The sequence below is a fragment of the Orbicella faveolata genome, unplaced genomic scaffold (assembly GCF_042242905.1).
Source record: "Orbicella faveolata isolate gen_17 unplaced genomic scaffold, um_ofav_v1 contig_34, whole genome shotgun sequence".
NCBI classification, from domain to species: Eukaryota; Metazoa; Cnidaria; class Anthozoa; order Scleractinia; family Merulinidae; genus Orbicella; species Orbicella faveolata.
Window position 1 is genome coordinate 32423187 of NW_028301563.1, and position 25896 is coordinate 32449082.

The following is a 25896-nucleotide window of genomic DNA, read 5'->3' on the forward strand; positions in this document are numbered from 1 at the left end:
TTTTGTAACTTACAAATGAGTAGCACTTGCTCAGCAACGATTAATGCTGGGTAATTTTTCCTCTGCCCGGCTTTGATTTGTTAATACGGACTTCACTAAATCGATCGGTGAACCGGATAAACTTGAGTTGAGTGCGATATAATGAACACCCACGTATATAACGGGATCCAGGCTGATCAAGTTCTTATTTACCGGATGCTTAGTGAGAAATCAGCCTGATAATGTGCCTGAAATGTTCTGAAAATTTGTTTCAGAAATGCTATATATTATATATTTCTAGAGGTTTGGTTAGCATACAATGTTTTATCACTTACAGTGAAAAAAATAAATTTCAAATAAAAAATGATTAAATACTATTAGTAATTGTATATATGGTGCTACATTGGCAAAGTTTCAGCCTGATGTTCTTAAACCAGTTGTTCTCATATGCGGGTATGTACTGTATGCCTTGCCTAATGGTCGGCCATTTTTGTCATAGGACATTCAAAGCCTGTCAGATCACACGATGTTCAAGGTGATTGTCGCTTTCGTCTTTATCAGCTGTTTTGTGCTGACAGCAGAGGCTTACAGATTGTCTAGACCAAAATACAGGGTCCAAAAACCTCATTACAGGGACCCAGCTGCAGAACGCTTTTTTGAGGTTAGTGGCTAACTCACTATAACAAGAGAGCCTTGCGTGACACGCTAATAACGGGAAGAATCGTTGCGTGACGGTTGCGGAGGCATTCTGATTCCCAAAGCCGTCTGTACGTTCAGAGCGGAAAAATGTATTAAGCATGCGCGAGTTTTGGCGGCGCAGTAGGCTTCAAGTTTGATAAAATGGCGGGAACGAACTTTATACTCTTGGTTGCTTTCCCAATTTTCCCGGTAAACAGCAACATTTTCACGCCACCAATGGAAAGCCGGTGCAATGTTTTCTAGGGGAATCAAGTTTTTTCGCAAAAATAAACCTAAATGAGGTTTTCGAACTGCTTACTTCTCCACGGTGTATAGCAAGTTCGGTGCGAAGACACATTTTTTCCGCAAACCCTCGTTACATATTGCATCCACATAAGCACATCACTGAATATATAAGCAAGAAGCCTCTCAGCAGACAGGGAGAGACTTTTTTTTCTTAACAGGGAAATGTCGAAAAAAATCATGAGTGGCCAAGTATAAATAAATCAACTTAGTGATATCCTCGCGTACCTTATTACTGTCCTTTGTTCTTTCCAACATTGCAGCCTTCATTATTACCTGAGCCCATTCTCTGCTACCAACGAATTTCGCGATACACTATCTAAATTCATTTTCCTTTGTTTCTTAGCGTCAAAACTATCACGAAATTGAACCTCGGACAGGGCGAAACATTTGAAATAAAAATAAAAAGAATTAGCCCCCGTGGTTCACGTTCTCCAGACAACGCAGAATTTGGTCATTTCACGTTCTTATTTTGCAGAGGACTGCAAAGAAATGTACCAAGAATTATAACGCACGTGCACAGCCATTGTTCTGCTCATTAAACCTTTTGTTTAGCGACGTTCCCGCTGCCGTTGCCGTCTTGGTTTTCTTAAACTCCCTAATGACCTGAGCCCGCAAGTGGGGCTAGGGATGCGCAGAAAGATGCGCAGTACGTTTTTCTGCTCTAAAGTCCTCTAAGCCAGCGTGGCCTGGAGCTGACTTGTCCCCAGTCGTCTTTAAATAGCGCGCAGCACGGAGCGAGGTTTGAGTGTAAGGTGAATTGTGTAGGGAGAAAGAGAGAAAGGAACTTCCCATCACACCTTGCTCCCCAATCTTGCGCTTCTCAATCTCACTCGCCCCATACTGCGCACCGACTCTTTACCGTTCTCTCGCATGAAAATTCCGCGTGTGAGAACCTAGTGGTTTAAGAAACCCGCTGGCAGAAATTTGCCATTTTAATACCGAAAAATCTAAAAACCTGTTTAGCCAAGCAAGATAAGCGGGTTCTTTTATGTGGGTTACAGTTAAAAATGATGATAAACAATTTAACCAAGAAGTGTAACGTTGAGATGGCAAATTTATATTACAAGAAAATACATAATGCGGTTTTGAATAAATACTCTATATTCAAAGACCAAACCCAAGTTCATTTAGTATTTCTAGTAATCAACAACTACATCTCCTTCATAGAAATTAAGAACCTAATTTAAGAACCTCCTTAGCCTAAATTGCCAACAACTACCACAAAATACAAGAACCTATTTACCAGACTAAAAAAATATAGGTTTTTACACGAGGGTTTCTTCTTTACTTGAAAACGAGCCCTCTCTTAAGTGGATTGACCTTTGGTGATTTCCTTTGATCAGGACTATCTCCAGACTCGAAGCTGTGTCGCTCCGGGAGGAACAGGTTGCGGAAACAACAACGGGAAGTGTTGTAGAAAAGGCAACCCATATACTGGCACTATGCGGAAATGTGAAAATAAGGGCAGCTTCTCGTCGCCGTAAGTATTAAAATAAAAAATAAAAAAAAATGTTAGTTATCTTTGACATGTTTTCATAGCTTGCACACTTTGCATACGGCCACTGCGGCCGCAGTACGAGTGGCAGACAAAACAGAGCTGTCTTACCGATACGACACGATAATAGTGTTTTTCTTTGCAGCTAACAAAAATAAAGACAATGCTAAAGTTGCTTTGACCTTTTCTAATGCTTAACATGAGAATTCTGGGTTTAATCTGACGAGGAACAACATATCTTGTTCCGAGTAACACAACTGCTATCCAACCTGGCGACACTCGACGAACTACAAGCGAGCTGCCGGACGCGGACGGCCCATTTTTGGCGCCAAATTAGAAGCTAGGGGACACAAAATGTGTCATGTTTTTCACTTTTACAATCTGATATGCTTTTTGGAAATAGAAATCCCTATTCGTAAATGTTTAATGCCGTCTTCGGTGAGAAAAGTTAGCTAAATCCTGGCCCGGATTCTTCGAAAGGTGGATGGTTAAATGTGTCAATAGTGTCGGTAAGGTAACGAATTTCATACAGAACCTCATCTTTTGATTGCCTTATTATTCTTTTTGTTTGGTCCCAAAGAACGAGTTAAACCTTGGCATGGTGTCAAAACTTCCAGATTTTTCTTTGTTTTGCAGTAATTGTTTCCCTGGTCTTTTTTTTTGTTTCAATTCTTTGTTTTCATTATTAAGCGTCATTGGTGAGTTTTACCTGGAAGGGGTGGGGGGAGCTGGAACTACCATAATTAACGAACGGGAGTGGTCGTCGTACCTTTTAGGGGTTTAAAAAGCAGTTTCGGTCCCTCTTAGGTTTTTCAGCCTCAAAAAGTCCAAAGCAGGAACTTTCGAGGTACCTTTTATGGCATTGAGCCGAAAAAAGTGAGTGTCAGATAATGTGTTGTTTTACAATTGATACTTCTTTGGGGTGAAAAAAAATTTAAGTCACGCCCACAAAACAGGATCTTAGTAAATTTCCTCCGAGCTCCCCCGTCCTTTTTATATGGGACTCCTCCTACCGGGGCAACCTCGTTCCCAGGGTCTTTTCCCTAGCTTGGGCCCAAGCCGGGGAAAAGACCCTGGGAACGAGGTTGCTACCGGGGGAGTTTCACAGGGTGTTGTATCGAGGATGAACCAAAGAAAACCTTGTCCGTTAGTCAATCTTTGTCTCGTCGTACTTTTGTTTAATACATAATGACTTATCCTTCATCTGATGGAGCATTAGAAAGTTGAAATTCTGAAAATGATCATATTCAATTTGTCATTGATATTGCAGAGTATACACGTGTGTGGAGGCTTAAGAAGTTCAGGAACACAGCGAACCGAAGTCGCATTTACAATTACATTTAACTTTCTAAGATTCAAGAAAACAAAATCGGAATAGCGTTAGCACAAAACTCTTTTCATATTTATGTGTAATTTAGTAAAGCGAAAATCACGGCACATATAAATTAAGTTCTAGATGTTCTCACAGCAAATTCAATGTTAAAAACATTGTAACACGAAGTTTGCTCAATGCAAATTTTTGAAAGTCTCGTGTCATGAATTAGTTACAAAGTCACATGAAATAAAATCTGTTTTTCTTAATATTTCATCAAGTCCGTTGTCCTTATTCATTAGTTGAACTCTGTTCTTCAGATTTCGATGCGGAATCTTGAGTACAGCCGGTTGAACCTCCGCGAACGAGCACTTTGCAAAAATGGAGACTCAGGCACCGTCCAAACAATGCCGCAGGAATTTGAAAACGGAGGTTTTACTCTGAAAACGCATCAAATTAAATGATTACCGTCCACACTACGTCGGAGAAATTTGAAAACGGAGGTTTCACTCTGAAAATACAGCAAATGTTTTTCCGTGCATACGACAGTGGAGAAATTACCGCAACAATTACCGATCATTTTGGATTTGTGTTTGAGGAAAACATGGACAGGGAAATAAGAAGATTGTCGCGTCATCGTTTTCGAAAAACTCCATTTTCAAAATATCTTCCGTCCACGCTAAAACGCAAAGCTGGCGTTTTCAAATTCCTCTGGTTTGAATAGCGTTTTCGAAAAGGTAGGTAGGCCTAACCGTAGAAATAAAGCTGCGTTTTCAAATTTCTCCAGCGTATTGTGTGGATGGGGCCTTAGTGATGGACCAGGTTACATTCACCCTTCGCAAGCAAATACCCCGGGCAAATACCTCTCCTAATTAGACACTATTTCTAGTCCCAAGCGCATGCGCCTACCGGAGATGTCATAATAGCCCCAAATATAGAAATGTCCTTAACTCTTTGACTACCAAACGAGTCAGGGCTCCACTTGTGACGTCAACATTTTTCACGATGGCAGATGTTTTTCATAACCAGTTGATAAAGTTGGAAAACGTGTTACAGCGCATGCGTAAATAAGCAAGTGGACATAAACTGGGGTAGAGTTAACCACATTAAACCCATTCTCGTCCCCAGAGCCCACGATTCTTCTGGCCTGCGGCAGGGATCGAAAGCTCTGGGCTGGTCTAACAACGGAAGTCCGCGATTCACGGACTTTCCGTCAAATCTGGCAAATCTGATTGGCTGAGAATACGAACCGAATACTCTGCGCATGCTCAGAAAATCGGGTCCGGCCAGAGCTCTCGGTCACTGTCGCAGGCCAGGATCATGGGCTCTGGGGACGAGAATGCATTAAACCGTCCAATGGTACTCCGAAAATGGAAAAAAACTTGAGTCAGTCTTCTGTAACCATAGCATGAACCAGAACGCGTATTTCGCGTATTTTCAAAGCTCTTTGTTAAATAATGTAGAGAGTGGCCTCAAGGTGTTTGACTTTGCTTATGCATTGAAAATATTGTTGTTGAATGTTGTATCTTTATAGTGGTAAATGCGGCTAGCTACACTTAGATAGTTCAAAGGCATGCCACTTAAACCGAAAAAAACAAATATTTTAAGCAAACATAGTAGGCTCAAAAATCCCAACTTAAGTTGATTCAAACAATAAAAGCTGAGGACGAAAGCCATGCAAAAAAGTGTCCGGCTGTCTTTTCAAATTTGCTGTTAAATTCGGCCTGGTGACAGAGGGGGCTGACTAGATTACTCATAAAATGCTCAGTAAGAGATTTCTAAATTAATTTTTGGGGCAACGAGTCGTTTGGAGAAATCAAGAAATTGAAGAAATACCCTCTAAGCAAAAGGTTTATTTGATTGATGCATGTCAAAAATATTGACATTTCATTGGTTAGCTAAAAGTCACATGGTCCAGAAACGAATCACAAGTTTGTCTCTTCGTGAAGCTTCGAAAAACGAGTGGTGAAGAATCTGAGGTAAGGAAGTTTGTTCTACTTTTGCACTCTTTTTTCACGACAAAATGATCAACAATTATTTTTCTGCTTTTCGGTTAAATGTAAAAAGAGAGGAAAAGAGATTGTTTGCTAATAATTTCAGTCCAACAAAAATATTCCGCGACTACAATTCACAAGCTGTGTTTTGCAGAGAATGAAAATGAATCGAAGACAAAATATTGGCACACTAAATCTAAGAAAGTACTGTGCTGTTGTGAAATTTTGTCAATAGTTGACTTGATCTTGAAATTAATGATACGTTTATATCTGGTCTTCAAAATTAAGTAGACGAAAGCGAGCAGTTTTTAGCAAAAGAAACACATTTTTGAAAACCTACCTTTTTTTTTCTCGAGTTTTGAATGTTCGTAATCTGATGTTTACAGCTGTTTTTTTTATTCTGACATAAAGCAATTTTAATTCGTTGCAAGCGGCTTCTCACGACACAAAATAATGGATTCAAACGTTAAAAAAATCGTTAAAACGGTCATTTAGAATGCACTCATGCAGACCTATTTAGGTATTATTCATAGTTTCACATCTGCGGGAGTCGGTAAATTGTTCAGTTTAATTGCAGACAGAAGACAAAGGACAAAATTTATCGCTTAAGTTAAGAAAAGCTGAATTGGTTTCCTCGCTTTTTTAAAACTGTTGGTTCTTCTTTTTTTCTCGGTTCAACAGGCAGAAACTCTCAGGAATTTTTACGATCTACAGAGGTTTTTCTATTCATTTGCAAGTAGCGACAAAATTAATGCTCCCTTTGGACTATTTAGAAACATATGGAACAAAATTATAACTTACCCTCGGCAAACTCTTGACCTGATTGGGTAAAAATTGTTTATTGTCCAAGCAATGGTCTTTAACTCACACAAAATGACAACAGCCGACTTGTTTGCAACTCAAGATTACTTTTACATCCTAGAAGAGAAATCCAAGCTACTTCTTAAACTTTAAAGATTTGGCAGAAATAGCTAGATGGTGCCGTTGACGTTGCTGAGTAGAAATCGTTGCCAACAAGTCGACAGAAATGATTTCTTAAACCGAAAGTGAAGACAGAAGTTTGCACATTTTATACTTATTGCGTTAAAATTAGCGAGAAAGAAGGAATTATCACGATTCATTTTTTGGAACTTACGATTAACTGAGGTAAAAATGAAGCCGCAAATTTCGCTTTCCTGACGTTCCGAACCTATGTCTTCGGTCCCAAGTCTTTTTTTCTCACAACTCTTTTTTTATATTCATTTTTTCATAATCCAGACGATAATTCAGTGATAGGATAGCTTCCCGTTGACTTTTTATTTCACTGGTAACAGATGTTCAGCGAGTCACTTAACTAAAGATAAATTAAATATATTCGCCGTTCGGTTTATTTCTGCTGTCGCACGAAAAATAAAAGGGCTTCGGTTGAAAGAATCGTATATTTGGTACTAACGTTTTGCGACAAAACGTAGTCTAAAGCCTCGCCCACACTGCGCCGGAGGAATTTGAAAACGGAGGTTTCACTCTGGAAACGCATCAAACGTTTTCCGTCCACACTACGCTAGAGAAATTTAAAAACGCCCCAAGAATCACCGGTCGTTTTTGATTTGTGTTTGAAGTAAACTCGGGCAGGAAAATCACTTGATTATCGTCACGTGATCATTTTCAAAAAGCTCTGTTTTCGAAATGTTTTTCGTCCACACGAAAGCGGAAAGCCGGCGTTTATAAATTCCTCCGGTTTGAAGAATGTTTTCGAAAGGCTCCGTTTTCGGAACGGATTAGTGTGGACGGTACGCCTAACCGTAGAAATAAAGCTGCCTTTTCAAATTTCTCTTGCATAGCGTGGACGAGGCCTATAGTGAAGAGACATCGAATGATAGCAAACAAAACAAAAAGGACTTGGGAACATTGCTGATGCGCCCGTCCTTTTCCAGAACAACCACAACGTTTTCGCGCAAAACGATATGTTATAACATCCTTTGTAAAATAGCTTTCGTGGAAATTGGTAAACATTGTTAAGAAAATATCTTTAAATAAGGCATTGCCCGGGATGCTTTTGCCGTTGAATTTAAAATTCCAACTTCACGAAATTTCAATAACCCGGCACAGCAGCTGTATGGTGTGTGAGTAGAGGAACAATTCTCGTTGGTTATCTGGCAGATATAAAACCGTGAAGTTCGAATCTGTAGTGTGTGATTTGCATAAATCTGCATGAAGCGAGCATCAGCAGTGTTTCAATCACCTGCATCAGCAATGTTTCCAAAGATGACTTGACTTGAAGCGAGCAATTTGTCAAGATTCATGTCATAACCAAGTCCCAGCGGGGAGCTCCCATGTGAAGAGGTCGGGGATACTCTTCGTCTCCGTTAGGGTATAAATCAAGGATTTTGGTCTCACTTAGGGTATTGAGGACAAAACGCCACTGCTTTTCAGCCATCAAGGTATCTTTTAGGGTTGCACTCTAAAAAATAATAAAAAAATACCCTACCATGTCCGTTCTAAAGTCGTATCTTTTAGGGATCAAATAAAACTAGAGCCACGACAAGATTGGTCCTCTTCAGGAATTAATTCAAATTTTCTGATCAGCAATCCTGACCTTTTCAAATGGGAGTCTCCCTGGAGACCAAGGAGCAATCAGTCGCCCAATGCTGTATGTAACAACAGGCGTTGTTTGAAGGCAAACCTCTTAAAATCGTAAAGGATGAATACAAGAGGCTTTGTGTGTCTGAGTAGTGTCGTGTGTTGTTTCTATGACCGACGAAATAAAACCTGGTGTCAGCAGTGGTTGTCGAATCTACCCTTCCATTGGGAAAAGTGACAGACTTTGTAACAAGGGACTATTCAGTTGGAGCCGGGAAGCTTCCAGACAATAGCAGGACTCGAAAAAAATTTGAAATCCAGCTTGCCCTTGGGACAAGTGGCTCTCAAATTTTGCTTGCCCTGGGAAAATCTTAATTTGCTGTTTTATTGCTTAAGATGGGAGACGACTTGCCTGATTCCTTGCCCATTGGGCAAGTACTCGTCCCGGAAGGCCGGACGACGATTTTTTTTTTTGGAGCCCCGTATACCAATGTAAAAAAAAAAAAAAAAAAAAAATGGAAATGCAAATTTAATGTCAAACACAGGGAGTGCTTGCGCAATCACCCAAGCCAGAGGCTCATGATAAAGTGCTTGACAATAATCCTGATCGAATCGGAATTTGGGAATGTTGGTTTTTGCAATGAAATTTTATAGCTCCTGGTCTTGATCAGTCTTAAGACATTGAGCGATCATAAGTAGTAAATGATGACAGGTGTGTTTTTTGATAGGTAATCGTATTTATCTTTCTGCAGAACTGTTCTAAAGTGGAAGTGCAGCAGTTCTATGATCATGCCGGCAGAACACTTCTTTACCGTGAAAATGCTGCTTGTCGTTCTATGTATATTTATGTGGGATAAAAGGGACAGAGGCCTTGCTGCAAATGGTGAGAGAAACTTCTTCTACGGTAATTGATAATGATGCTTTTGCGGCAAACAAAACTCGAAAAATGCATTAACTGTTTTGGAACAACGAAAAATGAGGTTGGGAGCATGAATGGTCAAGACTGTGAGAATAAACCTGTAACTTGGAACTACGGAAGCCAAGTTTAAGTAAATAACGTTATTAATTTAAGTGTACGGGCGCTTTTTCACTCACTCTTCATCTTCTTCCTGTGAGTGGAGCATAAGGCTACATGGGGGCTTCGTACTCCACCAAAAATTCCGAAATTTTCGAAACGTGGACGAATGGTAAGGAAATTTTCCAGAAAATTCGGAAGCTGCCGACTTTTCGAGAAGCGAACCATTTAACCGGAAATTCCCAGAATTCCTGGAGGAGAGCCAAATGGAACGCAAATTCCAGGCAAGAAATTTCCCAAAACTTCGGTTTACCTCGCAGGGTTGTCCTCTTTCCCGGAAATTCCAGAAAATGCTGTTCCATTCGCCACTGGAAATTTCCGGAAATAAACTGCGCTTTTTGGTTGAATGGAAAAGCGTCCTTTGATAGTCAAAAGTAATCCTTATGCTCAGTATCTAGCGGGGATATTACCAGGAAATGAACATTTGTTTAAACAAAATTTATCGTTCAGTTTCATAGTTTCTAAACTGTTTTTTTTTTTCAATATAGTTCCAGCCAAGGTTAAGGTACCATTTTCTACGGTGCGGGTGTTAAAAGGTTACAAAATATCATGTTCAGCAACTGGCACCCCGCCCATACAAACAAAAGCGATGTGGAACTCCAGCGTGATGGCCAGTGCGTCAGATGTCTTAACTATCCACCTAAACAAAGAAGGAAAGTACGTTTGCGAGGCAAAGAACCAGTTTGGGAAGGACAAGAAAGAGTTCTCAGTCAAATTCGCTGGTAAGAATGGGTACTTAAACATAGTTAATAGAGTAGAATGACTATGAAGCCCAACAAAGTTCTTTGCTATAGTTTTTGTTTGGTTTTTGGTGTTGACATTGCTCAGATTACTGAATAGGTGAGCCAGTAACCATAAGAACAGTTTTGGTTACATAATTCAAGCATAGTGTATGAGTGGAAAACAAAAGATTGTGCACGGTCTGGCATCTCTATTTCAATCTTTGAAGTTTGACTTGCGTCATAACTATTTTTCTCTATTATAGTAATGAATAAATAGATTAAAATAAATAAAATAATATTAAATTAAGTGATAAACTAGTTAACTAATCTATTTATTTATTAACCAGGTTTGTTTCTATTGGTAAAGATTACAAGAGAAATTTTGAGATCGTTGTTTCAAGCAGATCATTCACTCACAGGGCATGTTGCAGAATTTACGACGTGTCGTACAAAGGTTAAAGAATAATTTTATATCAGACATTTTAATTTTTTCTACTGGTACAGATTGTGGACCACAATGTTCCCAAGGCGACGGAGAGTGGTATTCTGATGATTATTCTCAATGGGGAAATACTTTGTCATGCAGTGATGTGAAATTACCTCGAGTCATCATGAACTGCGCTCCAACAATTGTTGATGTCTTGTAAGAATTTTTGTTCTAGTATTAAATGTCAAGAGCGTAGCTAGGGGGGTCCTGGGGTGCCCATGACCCCCCCATTTTGTAAGCCTTTTGTGAGCAAACAACCTACAACAGGTGGTGAGTACATTTGGTGAGTACCATCACTTCGACACAGTGTGATCCCCCCTTTGAAAAATTCTAGCTACCTCCCTGAATGTTCACAACGAGATTTATCATCACATGGAGGCTCCATCAGGTGAGGGGCCGAGGAGGAAGGGGGGGGCGTGGTCTTATTATCCCACATTCCGTCAATTTTTGGCCGAAATATCCCTTATCTCGTTAATTTCAATTGCAAAACTTAACGATTTTCCCACTCGATATCTCATTTTATCTGATCTAGATTTCCCACATCCATTAATTTCCCCCCCAATTATTCTGCATCCCGTTAGTTTTTTACCTTAATATCCCGTGTTACAAAAACCCCTAAATATGGCCTCTAAATGGCTTGTTCCGGGGATTATTTTCGTTCAAAAAGCTTTTTTAGTTATGAGATGAACCTTTACATTTCAAAAAATAGATGGGTTATGTGGAAAGACTTTGTGCACAAAACATTTTAGGCGCTTATTCTAACGCGTGGTGACTGGGTTTTGAAAACTTTCTAAATATGACAATGTGAATTACTAACAAGTTTTAACAATTAAAATTGTTTGATCATTAAGCTGACATCAAGGGTGCTTTCCATTCAACCGAAAATTCAATTCCGGAACTTTCGAAACACAGACAAATAGTACGGAAATTTCCTTGAAAAGGTTCCGCAAAATCCGAAAACTGTAAAATTTCCGAAATGAAAACCATTTAACGGAAATCCCGGAAATTCAGGAGGAAAATCAAATGAAACGAAAATTCCCCGTAAGAAATTTTCGAATAATATCCCTTTTCCATTCGCCTGTGAGGCTTAATGGAGGACGCAATATTGTTCCTAAGAACTAAAAGATGAGCTTTGTTGCTCTTCGATGTAAGAAATGCTCTCTTTTGGGGTTTAAGAAACTCTCTTTCGCATGCAGGTACCTGACCAGAAGTAACTTGGACAATCTTCCTGTTGACATGTTCTGGAGATTCAGTAATGTAAAACATCTGTAAGTCTTTGAAAATTTCTGACATTTTTCTGACATTTCTGACCGGGAATCATGGTAATACCATGATTCCCCGCGGGCGCGTCTCGAAAAGGGAATTAGGCGTTCAGCGTATAAGTCAATTATCTTGTGTCCATTTATCTGTCTGTCTTTCCTGATTTCTGCGTACCTGTCTGTCTGTCTGTCCTCTGTCCAGCAATACATATTTCTGTAAGGAACCTATACATTTTCACAACGTTTCTGAATGTTACTGTTAATTTTTGCCAGGTTTTTGGTATCAAGCAACATTCAAAGACTTCACAAGGATTTGTTTTCTCACCTGAAAAAATTGCAACAATTGTGAGTTGAACTAATTGTAAAGGAAAGCTGCTTAGAATTCCCTTACAGATGGTTACTTATCTTAAATATTCTGCTACATCAAGGCTTACGCATTTAAAAGAATGCTGGGCTTAGTTGTAAAAGCGGATGACAGTGAAGATTTGTTTTAAAACGATCTATTAGTGAACTCATTTTTACACTCTTGTTCAGCTCATGAAAATCAGTGACGGATCCAGACCTTGAGCTAAGGGGGAAAGAGGGGTGGGGGGGGGGGGGGAGGGTTGTTTTGCTTGCCCTGCCGGCTTTTCTTCCTTCTGTGACTTCTCCTTTTTTCATCCAAAAGAAGGGGGCGGGAGAGGCCTGGGCCCCCAGGCCCCTCCCCTAGATCTGCCACTGAAATGGCTTGTAAGCTATACAATCTGCTAACTTCACTTCTTTAAGTGTTGGTATTAAGCTTAACCTCCAAAATCTCCTCACTGATTTTCCTATATTTCTTTATTATAAGTTCCGAGAATTGACTAATAATCCTCACTAATCCGCTTGAAACATTGCAAAAGGAAGAGTAACACTTCTTTCCTCGAATTTTTTCTATTGCATATGCTAACAACTCATGGTATATTTTAATTAGAATTAGTATGATATTGTAATTAATTAGAAATTAACTTAATGACTTCTGCATAAATTAATTTCTTGCAAGATGTAAGTAATAAATGTAAAATGTCGTGCTGAGATTTAAATTTCTCTGTTATTTTATCCACGCTCAGGGATTTGTCTTTGAACGATATCTCAGAGATACCCGTGAAGTTATTTTCAAGTGTACCACAGCTAAATAGTCTGTGAGTAAACCGAAATTCAAAGACTTTCCTGAAGGGAAAAAAGTACTTTCACACGTTTGGTCAGGCTTGCATATTACGACGAAATAAACGCTTCCACTGAAATTTCTATTGCTAGTTTAAAATTACCCTTTAAAATTGCCGCCTTCACAAATTAGCAAATCGAAAGAAGGACTTCTCCTTTCTATTCTAATACTGAGAAAAACGGTGGCAGCCATTTGTAAATATGTTTCCTCCTCAAGACATGTCTGCTGAAGAACCATTTTTGTTCCACAACCATAGTTCCTACATTTCAATCTCTCTTTTAATTTCTTCATGAAATTCACAGTATGTATGTTAACTTGTTTTAACCATCTCTTGATCAATTATATTTAGGGCCTTGGGTTTAAAAGTTGTCTGCCGCCAATGTTCCTTCCAAGCATCCATCCTTTCTCTCAGTTAGATTATACCAGCACTCTCGAAAATTGTTCTAGGTTATTCTAGGACTTTTCTGTTAAGCAATTATTGTTTATATTTTGGCACCATTTTCTCTTTTCTTTTGCAGAAATCTGAGCTCAAACAATATCGAAGACATCCATGCTGATGTCTTTTCCGCTCTTTCAGATTTAACTTACCTGTATGTACACATCTTTATAGTGGCTCTCGAAAGTTACGTTAGTCCGTTAGGTTTACAAATATAAATGTTGATATCATTGTTTTCCATATATTGCAACAGAAGAAAACTCTTAAAGTAATAATAGTTTTGTAGGGAGAAAACAGCAAAGTGGACAGGTAGCAAGAAGCTACGAAGATATTTAAGGTTGAGACAGATTACGGTGTCTTTCTTTCGAGCCGCACGTAGGAAAGACACTGTAATCTGTCTCAACCCTAAATTATCCTCGTAGCTTTTTACTACCTGTCCAATTGTTCTGCCTGTTGGCCCGCCAAGAGGTGAAAATATTGCCCTGACAGAAAACGCAAGTCATCGCACGTCAACACGAAAGCAAGCAAGTCCTGATGAAATGGAAGCGAAAGAGGACGCAAACTTAAACCTGTTTCAACCAGCTTCCTCCGTTTCGCCAGGCCTTTACTGTGTAAAGCTTTGGGTGAATATTCTATCTTACGTCACCCGTGATGTTTTTTCTTTGATCATCAAAGAAATTTAAAGAACAACCTATTTCCAAAGGATCAGCAAATCTTAAAGTTTCAGAGCTATACTTCCTTTCCAAATTCTCCTAAATTCAAAATATCACTTTTCTGTAGTAAATGTTACGAGAATTTGCTGGTATATCAAGACCACATCCCCTAATGGACTATATTCTTTATCCTCATCAACTTTTTACTTGACAATGCATTGGTATAAGGAGAAATTCACGTTACTAATACCGTTCTACCTTCCTTTTAGGTCGCTGTCTCATAACAAGATGAAAAAGCCACACCCTAACTTGTTCATGAACCTAACAAATGTGGAATACCTGTAGGTTACATTTCCAGTTAAAGTGAGCTACCGTTGCATTCAAAAGTTTTAAAACTCACTTTTAAAAACAATAGCGACGGAGATAACGGTAAGAATATCGCTGATAACGATAACGATGACGTTGATAACCATAACGATGTTGACAATAACGATGATAACGGTAACGCTGATAACGATAACAATGATAACGATAACGATGATAACGCTGATAACGATAACGATGATCACGATGATAACGATGATAACGATAACGATGATAACGATAACGATGAAAGTGATGATAACGATAACGATGATAACGGTAAGGCTGATAATGATAACGATGATAACGATAACGATGATAACGGTAACGCTGATAATGATAACAATGATAACGATAACGTTGGTAACGATGACGATGATAACGACGATAACGATAACGATGATAACGGTAACGCTGATAATGATAACAATGATAACGATAACGTTGATAACGATGACGATGATAATGACGATAACGATAACGATGATAACGGTAACGCTGATAATGATAACGATGATAACGATAACGATAACGATGATAACGATAACGATGACAACGATGATAACGATAACGATAACCACGACGATGACGAAACAATGACGATGACGACGACGTAACCATGATGATGACGATAACGATGGCGATGACGTTAAAGACAATGAAATAAAATGGTAGGAAGATATAATTTAACAGCAGGTCCACGTCACAGAAATTGGTTGTCAGTTGCGCCGTGCGAGGAAGTAAAAATTACAAGGAAGTCTTTGATGTTCCAGTTGCGCCGATAGCTTATAAAACTTCCTAAATCACCTGCCATTACTTATCTGTCCTTTTAAAACAAATCAGGAGCTTCAAAACTTCAACTCATATTTATCTTCAAATTTTATAGAGATCTTTCGTATAACCAAATCGACAACTTAACCGACACTTTGTTTTGCTGTGTGGAGAAACTGGAATATCTGTAAGTATCAGGAAAAAACATATACTTGCAAATAGCAAGTTTTTGACTTTCTTTGAACAGGACGTACTTCTTTTAAAATCAGTTCTTTGGAGGTTTGTCTTTCTTCTTTCTCCAGGAGAGAGGGGGAAAGTGAGTCCTTACATGCCCTAGTAAGGAAGGGAGCGGGCGAAAATGTTTGGTCCTGTGACTTATCTTCAAGCTTCGGCCATGAATAAGGGAGGGGAGGGAAGGGGCGGATTTCCTTACGGTGTGGAATAGTCCACCCCAAGAGAAATCATTTTGAACATGTCCAAACTTACTGGCGTCCGAGTGGTTGCAATGCAAAATGTACTGTATGTTGTTTTGAAATGGTGCTTCAAGTGTCACCATTTCAAATAGTGTTTCAAGTGGAACTAGACGAGAAAATTAAATTAAATTTGTAGATTTTTGCAGCACAATCGGATTCAAGTTATAACAAACTACACATTTAGCAGTGCCAGGAATCTGAAATACCTGTAAGTTTTTGATTTTTTTTACAAATTAATTGGTTTCTAATGAACTTTTAAGGTCATTAGAAACTGATCTAAAAATCAGTTCTAAAATATTAGCTTAAAGCCCAAGATGGTAAGAAGACAAACGAAGATTGAACGATAAGATGTCTGCCTCGTCCGTGGCACTGCGCATGACCAAAGAACGAGCCCTGGGGCATCTCGACCCAGTCCTACTCTTTTGTTTCTGTGAGAGACGAAGAACTGAAACTTGCCAACAAGTTTAAATCGCCGTTTTCGAGTTCACCATCTATGACGTCCATGAAAATTGTTCGAGCTCTTTATGTAGCTGAAATTTGACCATTAAATGAGAGATACGTTAACTAATGTTTAATGTTTTTGAGTAATCTCGTTTTATGTTATTCATTTTAGATTACTTAGTAACAACTACATAGGTATTATTCCTTCATTTGCCTTCGTACACAATCGCCAGAAACTTGAAATCTTGTGAGTAGCAACCACAACATTAAATATATTCATATTCAAGGCCTGGTAGTATATTTAGTATTATTTTTTGTTCAACTACTTAAGTGGAATAAAAAGAACGGGTGAAATGTACCCAAGTATCCCAAGATATGATCTGTAGTCGTCCACGCAACGAGCGCGTGGCAGCATTTTCCGCGAGAGAAATGCATACCGTATCTAAAAATATCCTCAGAAGGATTACCTTGAGAATAACGCCCATATATGTATATAGAGGGGATTACCTCTCCAATCCTCTCTCGAAAGTGTTCAATTTTTATTTAATTAAGAATTCTAGCTACCATTTGTATTTTTTTTGTCGCCTCAAATCCCGAGTTAGCCGCGCCTAAGATTTATGAAAATCTCTTTAGTAGATGCTCTTAGCATTTTCTTTGAAATGCAGGGTGAAAACCTGACAGTAAAGAAGTTCCTGGTAATGTTTCCCGCTCTTTCTAAACAAATATTGGGGTAAAACCTTTTTGCAGACAAAGTCACATTCTCACTTCCATTCAATCAGACACTACACATTTTCTTTTGTGTGGTTTACCATCTGGACTCGGTTTGAAACTGAGGCAAATGAAAACTCCAAAGTTGCCACTGTTGTTCATGTGATGTCGCCTGTATATTTCAGAGTGTTAAACGACAATGAGGTTGGAGAAGTTGAAAGAGACGCAATTGGTTTTGGTGATGACCTACCACCGGAAGGATTAATAATGTAAGTCTCTAGATGCATGTGAATGCATGAAGTCGATCTTCGCCAGGCCAGTGGCTCATACAGTCAGAGCTTATTCCGGTTTCTGTAACTCTAAGTAACTAGGAGTATTTCTACTCACCCCTGGATGGGATGTTAGGTCAATGCAGGGTTACCCCCCAGCATTACATTTGCCAGTACCCATTTAGACACCTGGGTATAGACAGGCACTGTGAGAGTTGAGTGTCCCCGGCCAGAGCTCGAACCCAGACCGCTCGATCCAGAGTCGAGCGTGCGAATCGTGATGCCATTGTGCCTCCAGTGACATGCGCTGATAAAAAGCAATATTCTGATTGATTCCAGGGTGGTTATCCTTGTTCCCACATAAAAATCGCAGGGCAGAAGGTTGAGGAGTTGCCCGAGTTTTGAAATACGGATTACTCACGAATTTTGATTTAAAAAGACAACCATCTTTGTTCTTTTCAACAGATACATGATCCGGACAAATCTTCCCGAAATTAATCTTTATTCTTTCCACGGGCTTCAACTTTCAGATTCTCATGAATTGTGAGCTATCTCATTGATATAGTTACTAGTTCCTGTGTGGTGATTATTCCTATTAAAAACGTACTATTTAAGGTCTTTGTCTACACGTTGTTTCCTTAGGTAGGCTGCAGCTGTGTACTTGATATTCCAAATTTCCAAACTTATTCGCGAAAACTTTCAACAACGTGTCTTCTTGTCTTCGGCAAGCTTCGGGTGAGCTTCAGCAATCCTTGGCAATCTTCGGAAGAGTTCGAGTGACTGTCGGAGATGATTGAGGATGTTCGGGTTATACGTGAACTTCGGAAGGATTAGAGTGATTTTCGGTCAAGCGTCAAATCACCTTCGGCTATCTTCGAAGGGCTTCGGGTGAACTTCGACCACCTCCGAAATACCAAAACAAATTGGTATCAAGACACTTCACGCTTTAGCGTGAGCCGGAAATCGCGTGTTATTTGCACTTTCTGTTGTATAAGTGCGCTCATTGGCTCATTCAACAGTTTCCGCGTTTTTAACTCGCTTAACGGTGAGGGTGGTGAGCGGTTGGAATTGAAGTATCCAGTAGTATTTCTACATCTTCACTGGAAACTTCGGAGAAACGAGAAAACGTCGCCATTTTGTAGACGCAGTCAAGCCCATGCCCACTCGGTAGCTGATATCAGTAGTGTACAATAGCTCAGCCAATCAGCACGCAGCATTCGTAGTAGCATACCAGCAGAATTCTACTTAGTCAGGATAGTTCTATGATTAGTGACGACGCAATGCTTACAAGCTTGCTTTGGAATTTGTTTTCTTTTTCAGGGTCATGAACGATGAACTCATTGGCTACCTGCGATACTACACTGCCAGCGGCCGAGATCTCTGTAAAATATATCTGTCAGTAGAAAAATCCTTCCTACAGGTCTCTATAAATTTTGCTTTAATCCAACTGGGAGGATTTACTTGTGAATCTTTTTCCAATCTGTGAATCAGTTAGTTTTTCCATTACTTGCAGTGTATTACTTGTGAAGTGTGTTGAAATTTTACGAAGAAACTAGAAGCTAACCCCGATTTAATTGGCCTGAGCTGGAGTGAAAGGGGTAGAAATCAATTTTACGACAACAAAAGGGGGTATGGGGTGGGGTGGGGTGGGGTGGAGGATAAGCAATTGCTTTTAAAACAGTTCTCTTAAGATCAGTCTTGTTGATCAACATACCAACGCGCGCAAGAATCGCCTCGCAGTAAGAGACGCGACGCGTGCAAGATGAATTTCGCGCGCGCTCGTGTGCTTGCCTGCTCGACTGACTTCGCAAAAGTTAGAGACTATTCGTAGTCGCAGAGTATTTGGGTTGTGAGCAGTAGCAATCAATGGCTAACGGATTTAAAATTCTCATAATGTCTGTTGAACATAGTTAGGAGTTCCCAATCATTGCGTAAGGAAGAAATTGTTAACTGATGAAATCTGTTCATTCCAGGAATCCGAACGCTTCCACCACAAAAGAAATCAGTGTCTCCGCAAAGATTTACGAAAAAGCAAGATTAAGCATGGTCACTGCCTTCCTTGAGCTAGGATTCGAACAGGCTTCGCACAGATATGATGAGGAGAATCTCACGCATCATTATAGGTTATCGCCATGTCCAGAAGGAACGTATTCACTTGGAAGTCGAGGATGCCAAAAATGTCCTCCAGGTAACTTTATGGCTTGCACGGTAGGCGTATTTTGGGAGAGCATGCATTCCCTTATGGAGTATATAGGCCGCCATCTTGGATTGCATAGCATGTGGAGGTCTGGGGCGAGGGAAAAATTTGCGACCCGCTTTTTTCTCCCTCGTCCCAACTCTCCACGTTTTGCGAACTCGCCACCAAATAAAACCACCTGTACTTCGGCTAGGTACATATATGCTCTTATTTACATTGGACCCGGCTGAAAGTTGGAGTCGCGTTTATTAGAGTGTTTTCACATGGCGTCACGCCAGCCATATATGCGTATTAGTGTCCTAAAACAATGAAATGACGGCCATGTTGATGTCCCAAACCAATCCTGTAGAAATTGAACTCTTTTCTTATGTGAACATTTGATTTTGTTCCAATAATTTACATGGCTGATGGACACGTGGGTGAAAACGCTCCACAACAATTTGCTCTCTTAACTTTTATTACGTAGCACTGTAGGCATCAATACAGTAGACTAGTGCCACTTGAAGGCAGAATCGTGTCCCCGAGTATTGAATTGCGCATACACGGCATTTGTCAGGCGTACCCACACGTTTTCATGCTGGCATAATAATTTTTGTGGGATCGTCTACTTTTAAGCGCTTCTACGAACTTTCAGACCATGTGGAAGGAGTCTGCAAGGAAACGCTATAAAACATACGGTGGTGAATTAAAATACAAAGCAGTCAAGCTTGTGAATAGCAACTAAATTCTCCGTGCATGCTTCGGCTTAAAAGGCTTAATATTTTACTGTGTGCCTTAGGTTTTGGCTGGAAAGTGCAAGATTGACAGACTATACATTTCAGCGGGAATTTTGGCAGCGAGTGCTAATTACGCGCGGAGTGCGTTTGCCCGCTGTTTTACCATAGCGCAATCGAAGTGTGATCGCAGTGTGACCGCAGTGTGAACGCTGTGTGACCGCGGTGTGATCGCAGAACGACCCCATTGCGACCGCTTTGCGACCGGATTGCGACCACAGTGCGACCGCATTGCGACCGAGTGTGACCGCAATGTAACAGCAGTGCGAGCCTGGTAAATGCCCCTCAAACTTCATAGTTGCAGTTGATGAGATGTCGGTGTGTGTCACGTCGAATTAAATTATTTGTGCGGAATTTCTTTGCAGGAGGTTTTCTTTCTGACAGCGCAGCCTATGTTGCTCAGGAATGTCTACCATGTCCACTGGGTGCTTTTGTGAAATTAGACATCTATCCAGGAACGAGGTACAAACACTGCAGGGCTTGTCCTCGAGGTAAATGTACCAGACTGTATTGCTATTGGGTGTTAAAATAGGATTTTGTTATCAGCTCAGTTGTTCAGAGCTGAACACCAATGTTTTCATCCATCAAAATATCTTTTAGATTTGCATTCGAGGAGTTCGTATTATGTCGATAGTATAAAAACCTCTTCAATATTATCTATTAAGCAGGCGCAGGGAAACATCGAATCTATCTCTTTTATAAACCTTATTACGTAAATGACGTAATCTATACGCCTGTTTTCCAATTGATCATAAGAACCCGTCATTTTACCTATTATATAATAAGTAAATCGTTTGACTTTTAGGGTAACCCTGCGATGGACTAGTCTCCCATCCACGGCGGAGTAGAAATACTCCTGGTCGCTATATGCTATTTAAACTGAGATAAGCACCGGCCTGATGGGCCTCTTAGCTTGTATAAAGATTTTACCCTTACATTAGCTTACCTTGACTGTGTCAATTTACTACAGGAACGAATACCAATCAACAAGCTGGACTCATTGCTTGTACCTGCTTGGAAGGATTTCATCGCACTCACATCTTTGGCAAATGCGAGGAATGCGAACGTGGCGGCGTGCATGAAGGGCTCGACTGTACTAAAACTGACTTTTTGGATTTAAAACCCGGCTACTGGTGGGAATGGCAAAACGAGACACACAAAGAACGCTACAAGAATTTTACCCACAATCTTCTGAAGCCTGTAGCGTCCTTTGACAACACTTTCAGGGACTTCACATACGAAATGCCAAAAGCCACCAAATGCCCAAGAGAAGAGTCTTGCCAGGGGGGTGTCGCCTCCCTTGAAAACCCATGTAAGCCAGGCTACGAAGGTCCTGTGTGCGGAATGTGCCAGTTTGGTTACTACAAACAGCTCCAAGCGTGCACCAAATGCCCGACCAAGAGATGGATGGCAATACAGTTTGGAATCTTCTTTGGGTTTGTGTTCGTGATCATTGCCATTATGATTTGGTACAGCCGGAAGAAGACGAAGAAGGCCCAAGGACGCGCTTTGATAGATGTCATCTTTGCCAGGCTTAAGATTATCATTGGGTTCTACCAGGTCACTTATGGTCTGTTGGAAGCGTTCGCATTCGTTAAATGGCCTGATGTCCTGGAGGATATCTCGCGATATTCAGAACTACTCCAGTTGAACATTCTTCAGGTTGCACCACTTCACTGCTTGTTCTCCAGCCTCCACGTGGACGCATTCGGAAGCTTGTTTGCCAGCATGGGCTTAAATGCTTTTGCAATCATGTTCTTTGCCTTTATTTTTGGAGTGCGCTATGTGATGATCTCGGCGAGTGGAAGCCTAACTGAGGAGGAAAAATCCAACCGGATCTCGCACACAAAAGAGCTGATCTACAAGAATTTATTCTTCTTTTTGTTTGTGACATACCTGAGCACTTGTTCCAAAACAGCCAATGTCCTGCCACTGGCCTGTCGACGACTTTGTCGTGACAAAGGAGAATCCTTGTGTGACAACTACCTGAAAGCTGATTACGGCATACGGTGTCACGGGTCACGCTATCACCTGCTGCTGATTGGGGCTTATTTGAACATTATTTACATCATTGCCCTTCCAGCGTTCTCAATCACAGTGCTCTGGAGAGAGCGAAGAATGATCCTCGCCTCCAAGGAAGATCCAACGTTGCCAACAAGCGAAGACTTCTCATTGAAGAATTTGAAACCGAGCTCCTACAAAGAACTTGTCACCGGGCTGAGCTTTATTTACGAGAACTACAGCACCAAGTCGTGGTACTGGGAATTGATTGAAATGGCTCGTAAGATCACCCTTACATCAGGCTTGATCCTAATTGGACAGGAGAGCAGGGCTTATGTGGGCGCTACATGTGTCCTAGCTGGGCTGTACGGCATGCTCTTCGCCTTCAGGGTTCCCATCCAAGATGCGTTTGAGAACAAGATGATGGTGACATCCCTTGCAGTCACTTTTGTCAACCTGGGTATTGGTACTGTGAGTAGAATCCCTGCAGAGAACCGAGAGCCGTCAAAGGACCCATTGATGGACACAGCCATCTTTAAGATAACGGTGCTTGGAGCAAACACTCTGGTGATCGGCCAACTTGTTGGTAAGATTGCAGCCTGAAACGTCGGTCATCTCCCGCCTTCAGCCCAGTACCGAGCGTTAGCTATTCGCCCGGGGAATAGGCTGAGGGCGGGAGATGACTGACATTTCAGGCTAGCCGAGGTCTTGATTTCAAAATGTGACGACGAACCAGTTATCGTGATCTTTTTGAATTTTTTTGCTTGTTAAGAAACCCCTTGTTATCCATTTACTCGGGTTTAATGAAAAACTCACGCCAACTTGGAGGAATAGGAAGAAAAATTGCGCTTAACATTGAAATCCATTCAGCAAATTGAATATCTTATGCGTTTTGTTTTCAGTGGAGTACATATCATACCTGCTTCGCTTCCTCAAGAAATGGATAAAAAATCCACACTGGTCTTTCGCTTGTTGTCAGAACCTGCTTCTACCAGTGAACGATTTGCGAGAAGATGACAATGGGGGGCTTGTGGATGACGAGGAGCAGATGGTTAATGAAGATGGCCAAATGGAAATGTTCTCGCTCTCTATCGAAAGGCTCGAAAATCACCCTTCAGCCAAAGAGAACGAGGCATGCGCCATTCACCCTGATTCGAAAGAAGACGAGGCTTTCGCTATTCGCCCTGCGGAAAACAAGGATACGATGCTGGCTATGCACCCAGCAGCGAAAGAGAACGAAGCGTTCGTTGTTCACCCTTCGGAATTGGACAGCGAGGCAGATGTATTCCGTGTCAGTTATCTTGCTGCTAAAGCAAACAGGAGGTTTACCAGTCATTTGAAGGATGAAAAGACCTGCGCCGTTCACCCTACGACAAAAGACCACTTGGCTATTGATGTCATTCCTGAAGAACATGAAGGAGAACAAACACAAGTTGACAATGCCGCTTTGGAGGAAGGAGAAGTCTTCGCACAAGGCGCCAAATTGAACGGTCAAGTCGAGGAAGACGAGGAGGAAGAAGAAGAAGTCCCCCCGGTTGAGATGTGTGATCAAGAAGTACAAACGGATTTATCAACTCTGGAGATGGATGAGGCTGAGCTCTATGAGCTGTTTGGCGAGCCGCTAGACGAATCTCTGTGAGTACAACAACAATAACAACAACAGCCACAACAACAACAACGACAACTAGCTTCATTTGCACGACCATAAATACGCACTGTGTCGCAAAAGCTTTTGCAAACCAAAACTAAAACAGTAATGATTATATAACAAGGTTATGATATAGCAATCAAGCTACATTGGTTTGATTTGAAAGAAGAATATTGCGTAGATTAAAGCAAGATGAGATAAATTTTGCCAATTAAATATTAATATAATGATTTGCAGAAGTCATAAGTTCGATGGCTGATCCCCGATGGCTTGCAATGGAGATTAATTTTTAAAAGTCGGAACGATATTTGCTATTTTTGTTCAAATTAAATTCATCTCTTAGAATAGAGTATCTATTGCAATACATAAGGAAGTGAGATTCATCTTCAATTTGATTAGATTCGCAAACAGGGCAGAGTTCTTTTCATAACTACCCTCACCCAAACTAGACAAACTAAATGAAAGTCGACGAGAAATATCTTTGCATTGTAGGTGTATCAGGTTTCGTTGCCTACGTCTTTTCCAGCGAGCTCAACTTATGTCTTTTTGTTTTCTTCCAATCCCAGTTGGTCTCAGCCATCGACAGAAGACCAGGATGCCATCTTTCCAGACGGAAATGACGACATCAGCCAAGACATTGAGTCTACACCGGAACCGGATATGGACCAAGATGACTCCCATAGCCAAGGCCAAGAGGCTTCGCCGGAACCGGACGTTGACCAATATGACTCCATTAGCGAAAACACTGAGTCTACGCAAGGATCAGAAATGGACCAAAATGACTCCAACACCCACCAGAGCAAAGAACCTACACCGGAACCGGAAATTGACCAAGTTGACTCCATCAGCCGAGACACCGAGTCTACACAGGGATCGGAAATGGAACAAAACGATTCCTACAGCCACCTCGGCAAAGAACCGGCACCGGAACCGGAAGTTAACCAAGACAACGAGACTTTCACAAGCGCTTTTTAGAATGACCTAACACACGTCCCAGCAGCCTCAATGAGCTGAGTGTGGATGGCGACATTTAAGAATACTGTTTAGTCATTGTTAGCTTTCAGTTGAACTCTAAAATGGATAAGCTGTTGAAGCAGTGGATGTAGACTAGTAATTGTAGGATTTTAGTTTGGTACATATGCCATTATGCTAATATAACGCGTCTTAATCCCAATTTTTTATCGTTGTTCTTTTTGTTTACATTGTAGACCCAAACTAGAAACTATTAGAATGTGGGGAACCAGCGAGTGTCGTTTCTCGGTTGAGGTCTCATTTCCAATATTTTCTGACCTTGAAGAGGAGACAAGTTGCTAAGAATGCGCAACTCGTTGTTGCCACTTTAGGTGCACAACCTTCGGGATAGTCGTGGTTGCTCGTGCCTCGTTTTGATTGGCTAATCAGAGTCGGAAGCACTCGATTCATTTTACGTAGATTTGCCGAACACGACACTTAACCGTGTACCCACCAATTGTAATTAAGGATAAGCCAATACAATTTTTATAATCTCCAGAACTTAGTTATATGAATAAAAGTTCATCCAGGCAACCCAGGCTGCAGTGTAAAAAGGCAAGAACGTGCGTCACAGAGAACTTTGAGACTGATCAATTCAGAAATTTTATTATTAGTTAATAAGAATAACTGGACTGTTAGCGTCTCACGGATTCTCACTGTTTTTGACATCCTCAGTTATAGGGGAAGCCACAAACAGGTCTAGTCTGTTTCTACCCAGACCGAAGTGGAATGGTAACGGTGGGGTTGTTATTCATTTAACCTTTCCTATTTATAAGATAATCACTTTAAACAGTATTTATCAAGCTTCGATCGCTTAGATTTCAGCAACATTCACAGTTGACTCCTGGCTAAGGCTATTTGACCCAGGTAGACGGATTTTGATAAAATTCAGTTGTAAAACATGAAACCAGGAAGATCACGAAGTTTGATTGATTTCAATTTATTCAACCATTTCATAATTTAGGGAACGGATATTAAAAACTGCGCTATTTCCGTCCACTATTTAAATATATATCCACTATTTGCTAAGACAGCCATTAGGTTTGTGTAAATTTTGGTAAAACACTAAAGCAAGAATTAAATAAAAAGTGCATATTAAACCG

At 40.6% G+C, this 25896-nt stretch overlaps 2 protein-coding genes across 2 annotated transcripts; both read left to right on the plus strand.

The window, feature by feature from the left end:
- Window positions 1–505: 505 nt before the first annotated feature.
- On the plus strand, window positions 506–4046 carry LOC149105808 (uncharacterized). Its single transcript, XM_089271913.1, has 3 exons — window positions 506–640; window positions 2307–2443; window positions 3729–4046. The coding sequence occupies exons 1-3, from the start codon at window positions 506–508 to the stop codon at window positions 3751–3753; spliced, it is 297 nt and encodes a 98-aa protein (XP_089128039.1). The 3' UTR covers window positions 3754–4046.
- A 1659-nt stretch (window positions 4047–5705) lies between these two features.
- On the plus strand, window positions 5706–25896 carry LOC110045249 (uncharacterized). Its single transcript, XM_020750845.2, has 20 exons — window positions 5706–5749; window positions 9076–9206; window positions 9887–10120; window positions 10625–10763; window positions 11804–11875; window positions 12140–12211; window positions 12955–13026; window positions 13568–13639; window positions 14408–14479; window positions 15388–15459; window positions 15882–15953; window positions 16359–16433; window positions 17080–17163; window positions 17629–17706; window positions 18484–18558; window positions 19137–19351; window positions 20499–20624; window positions 21104–22720; window positions 23037–23769; window positions 24349–25896. The coding sequence occupies exons 2-20, from the start codon at window positions 9107–9109 to the stop codon at window positions 24755–24757; spliced, it is 4389 nt and encodes a 1462-aa protein (XP_020606504.2). The 5' UTR covers window positions 5706–5749; window positions 9076–9106; the 3' UTR covers window positions 24758–25896.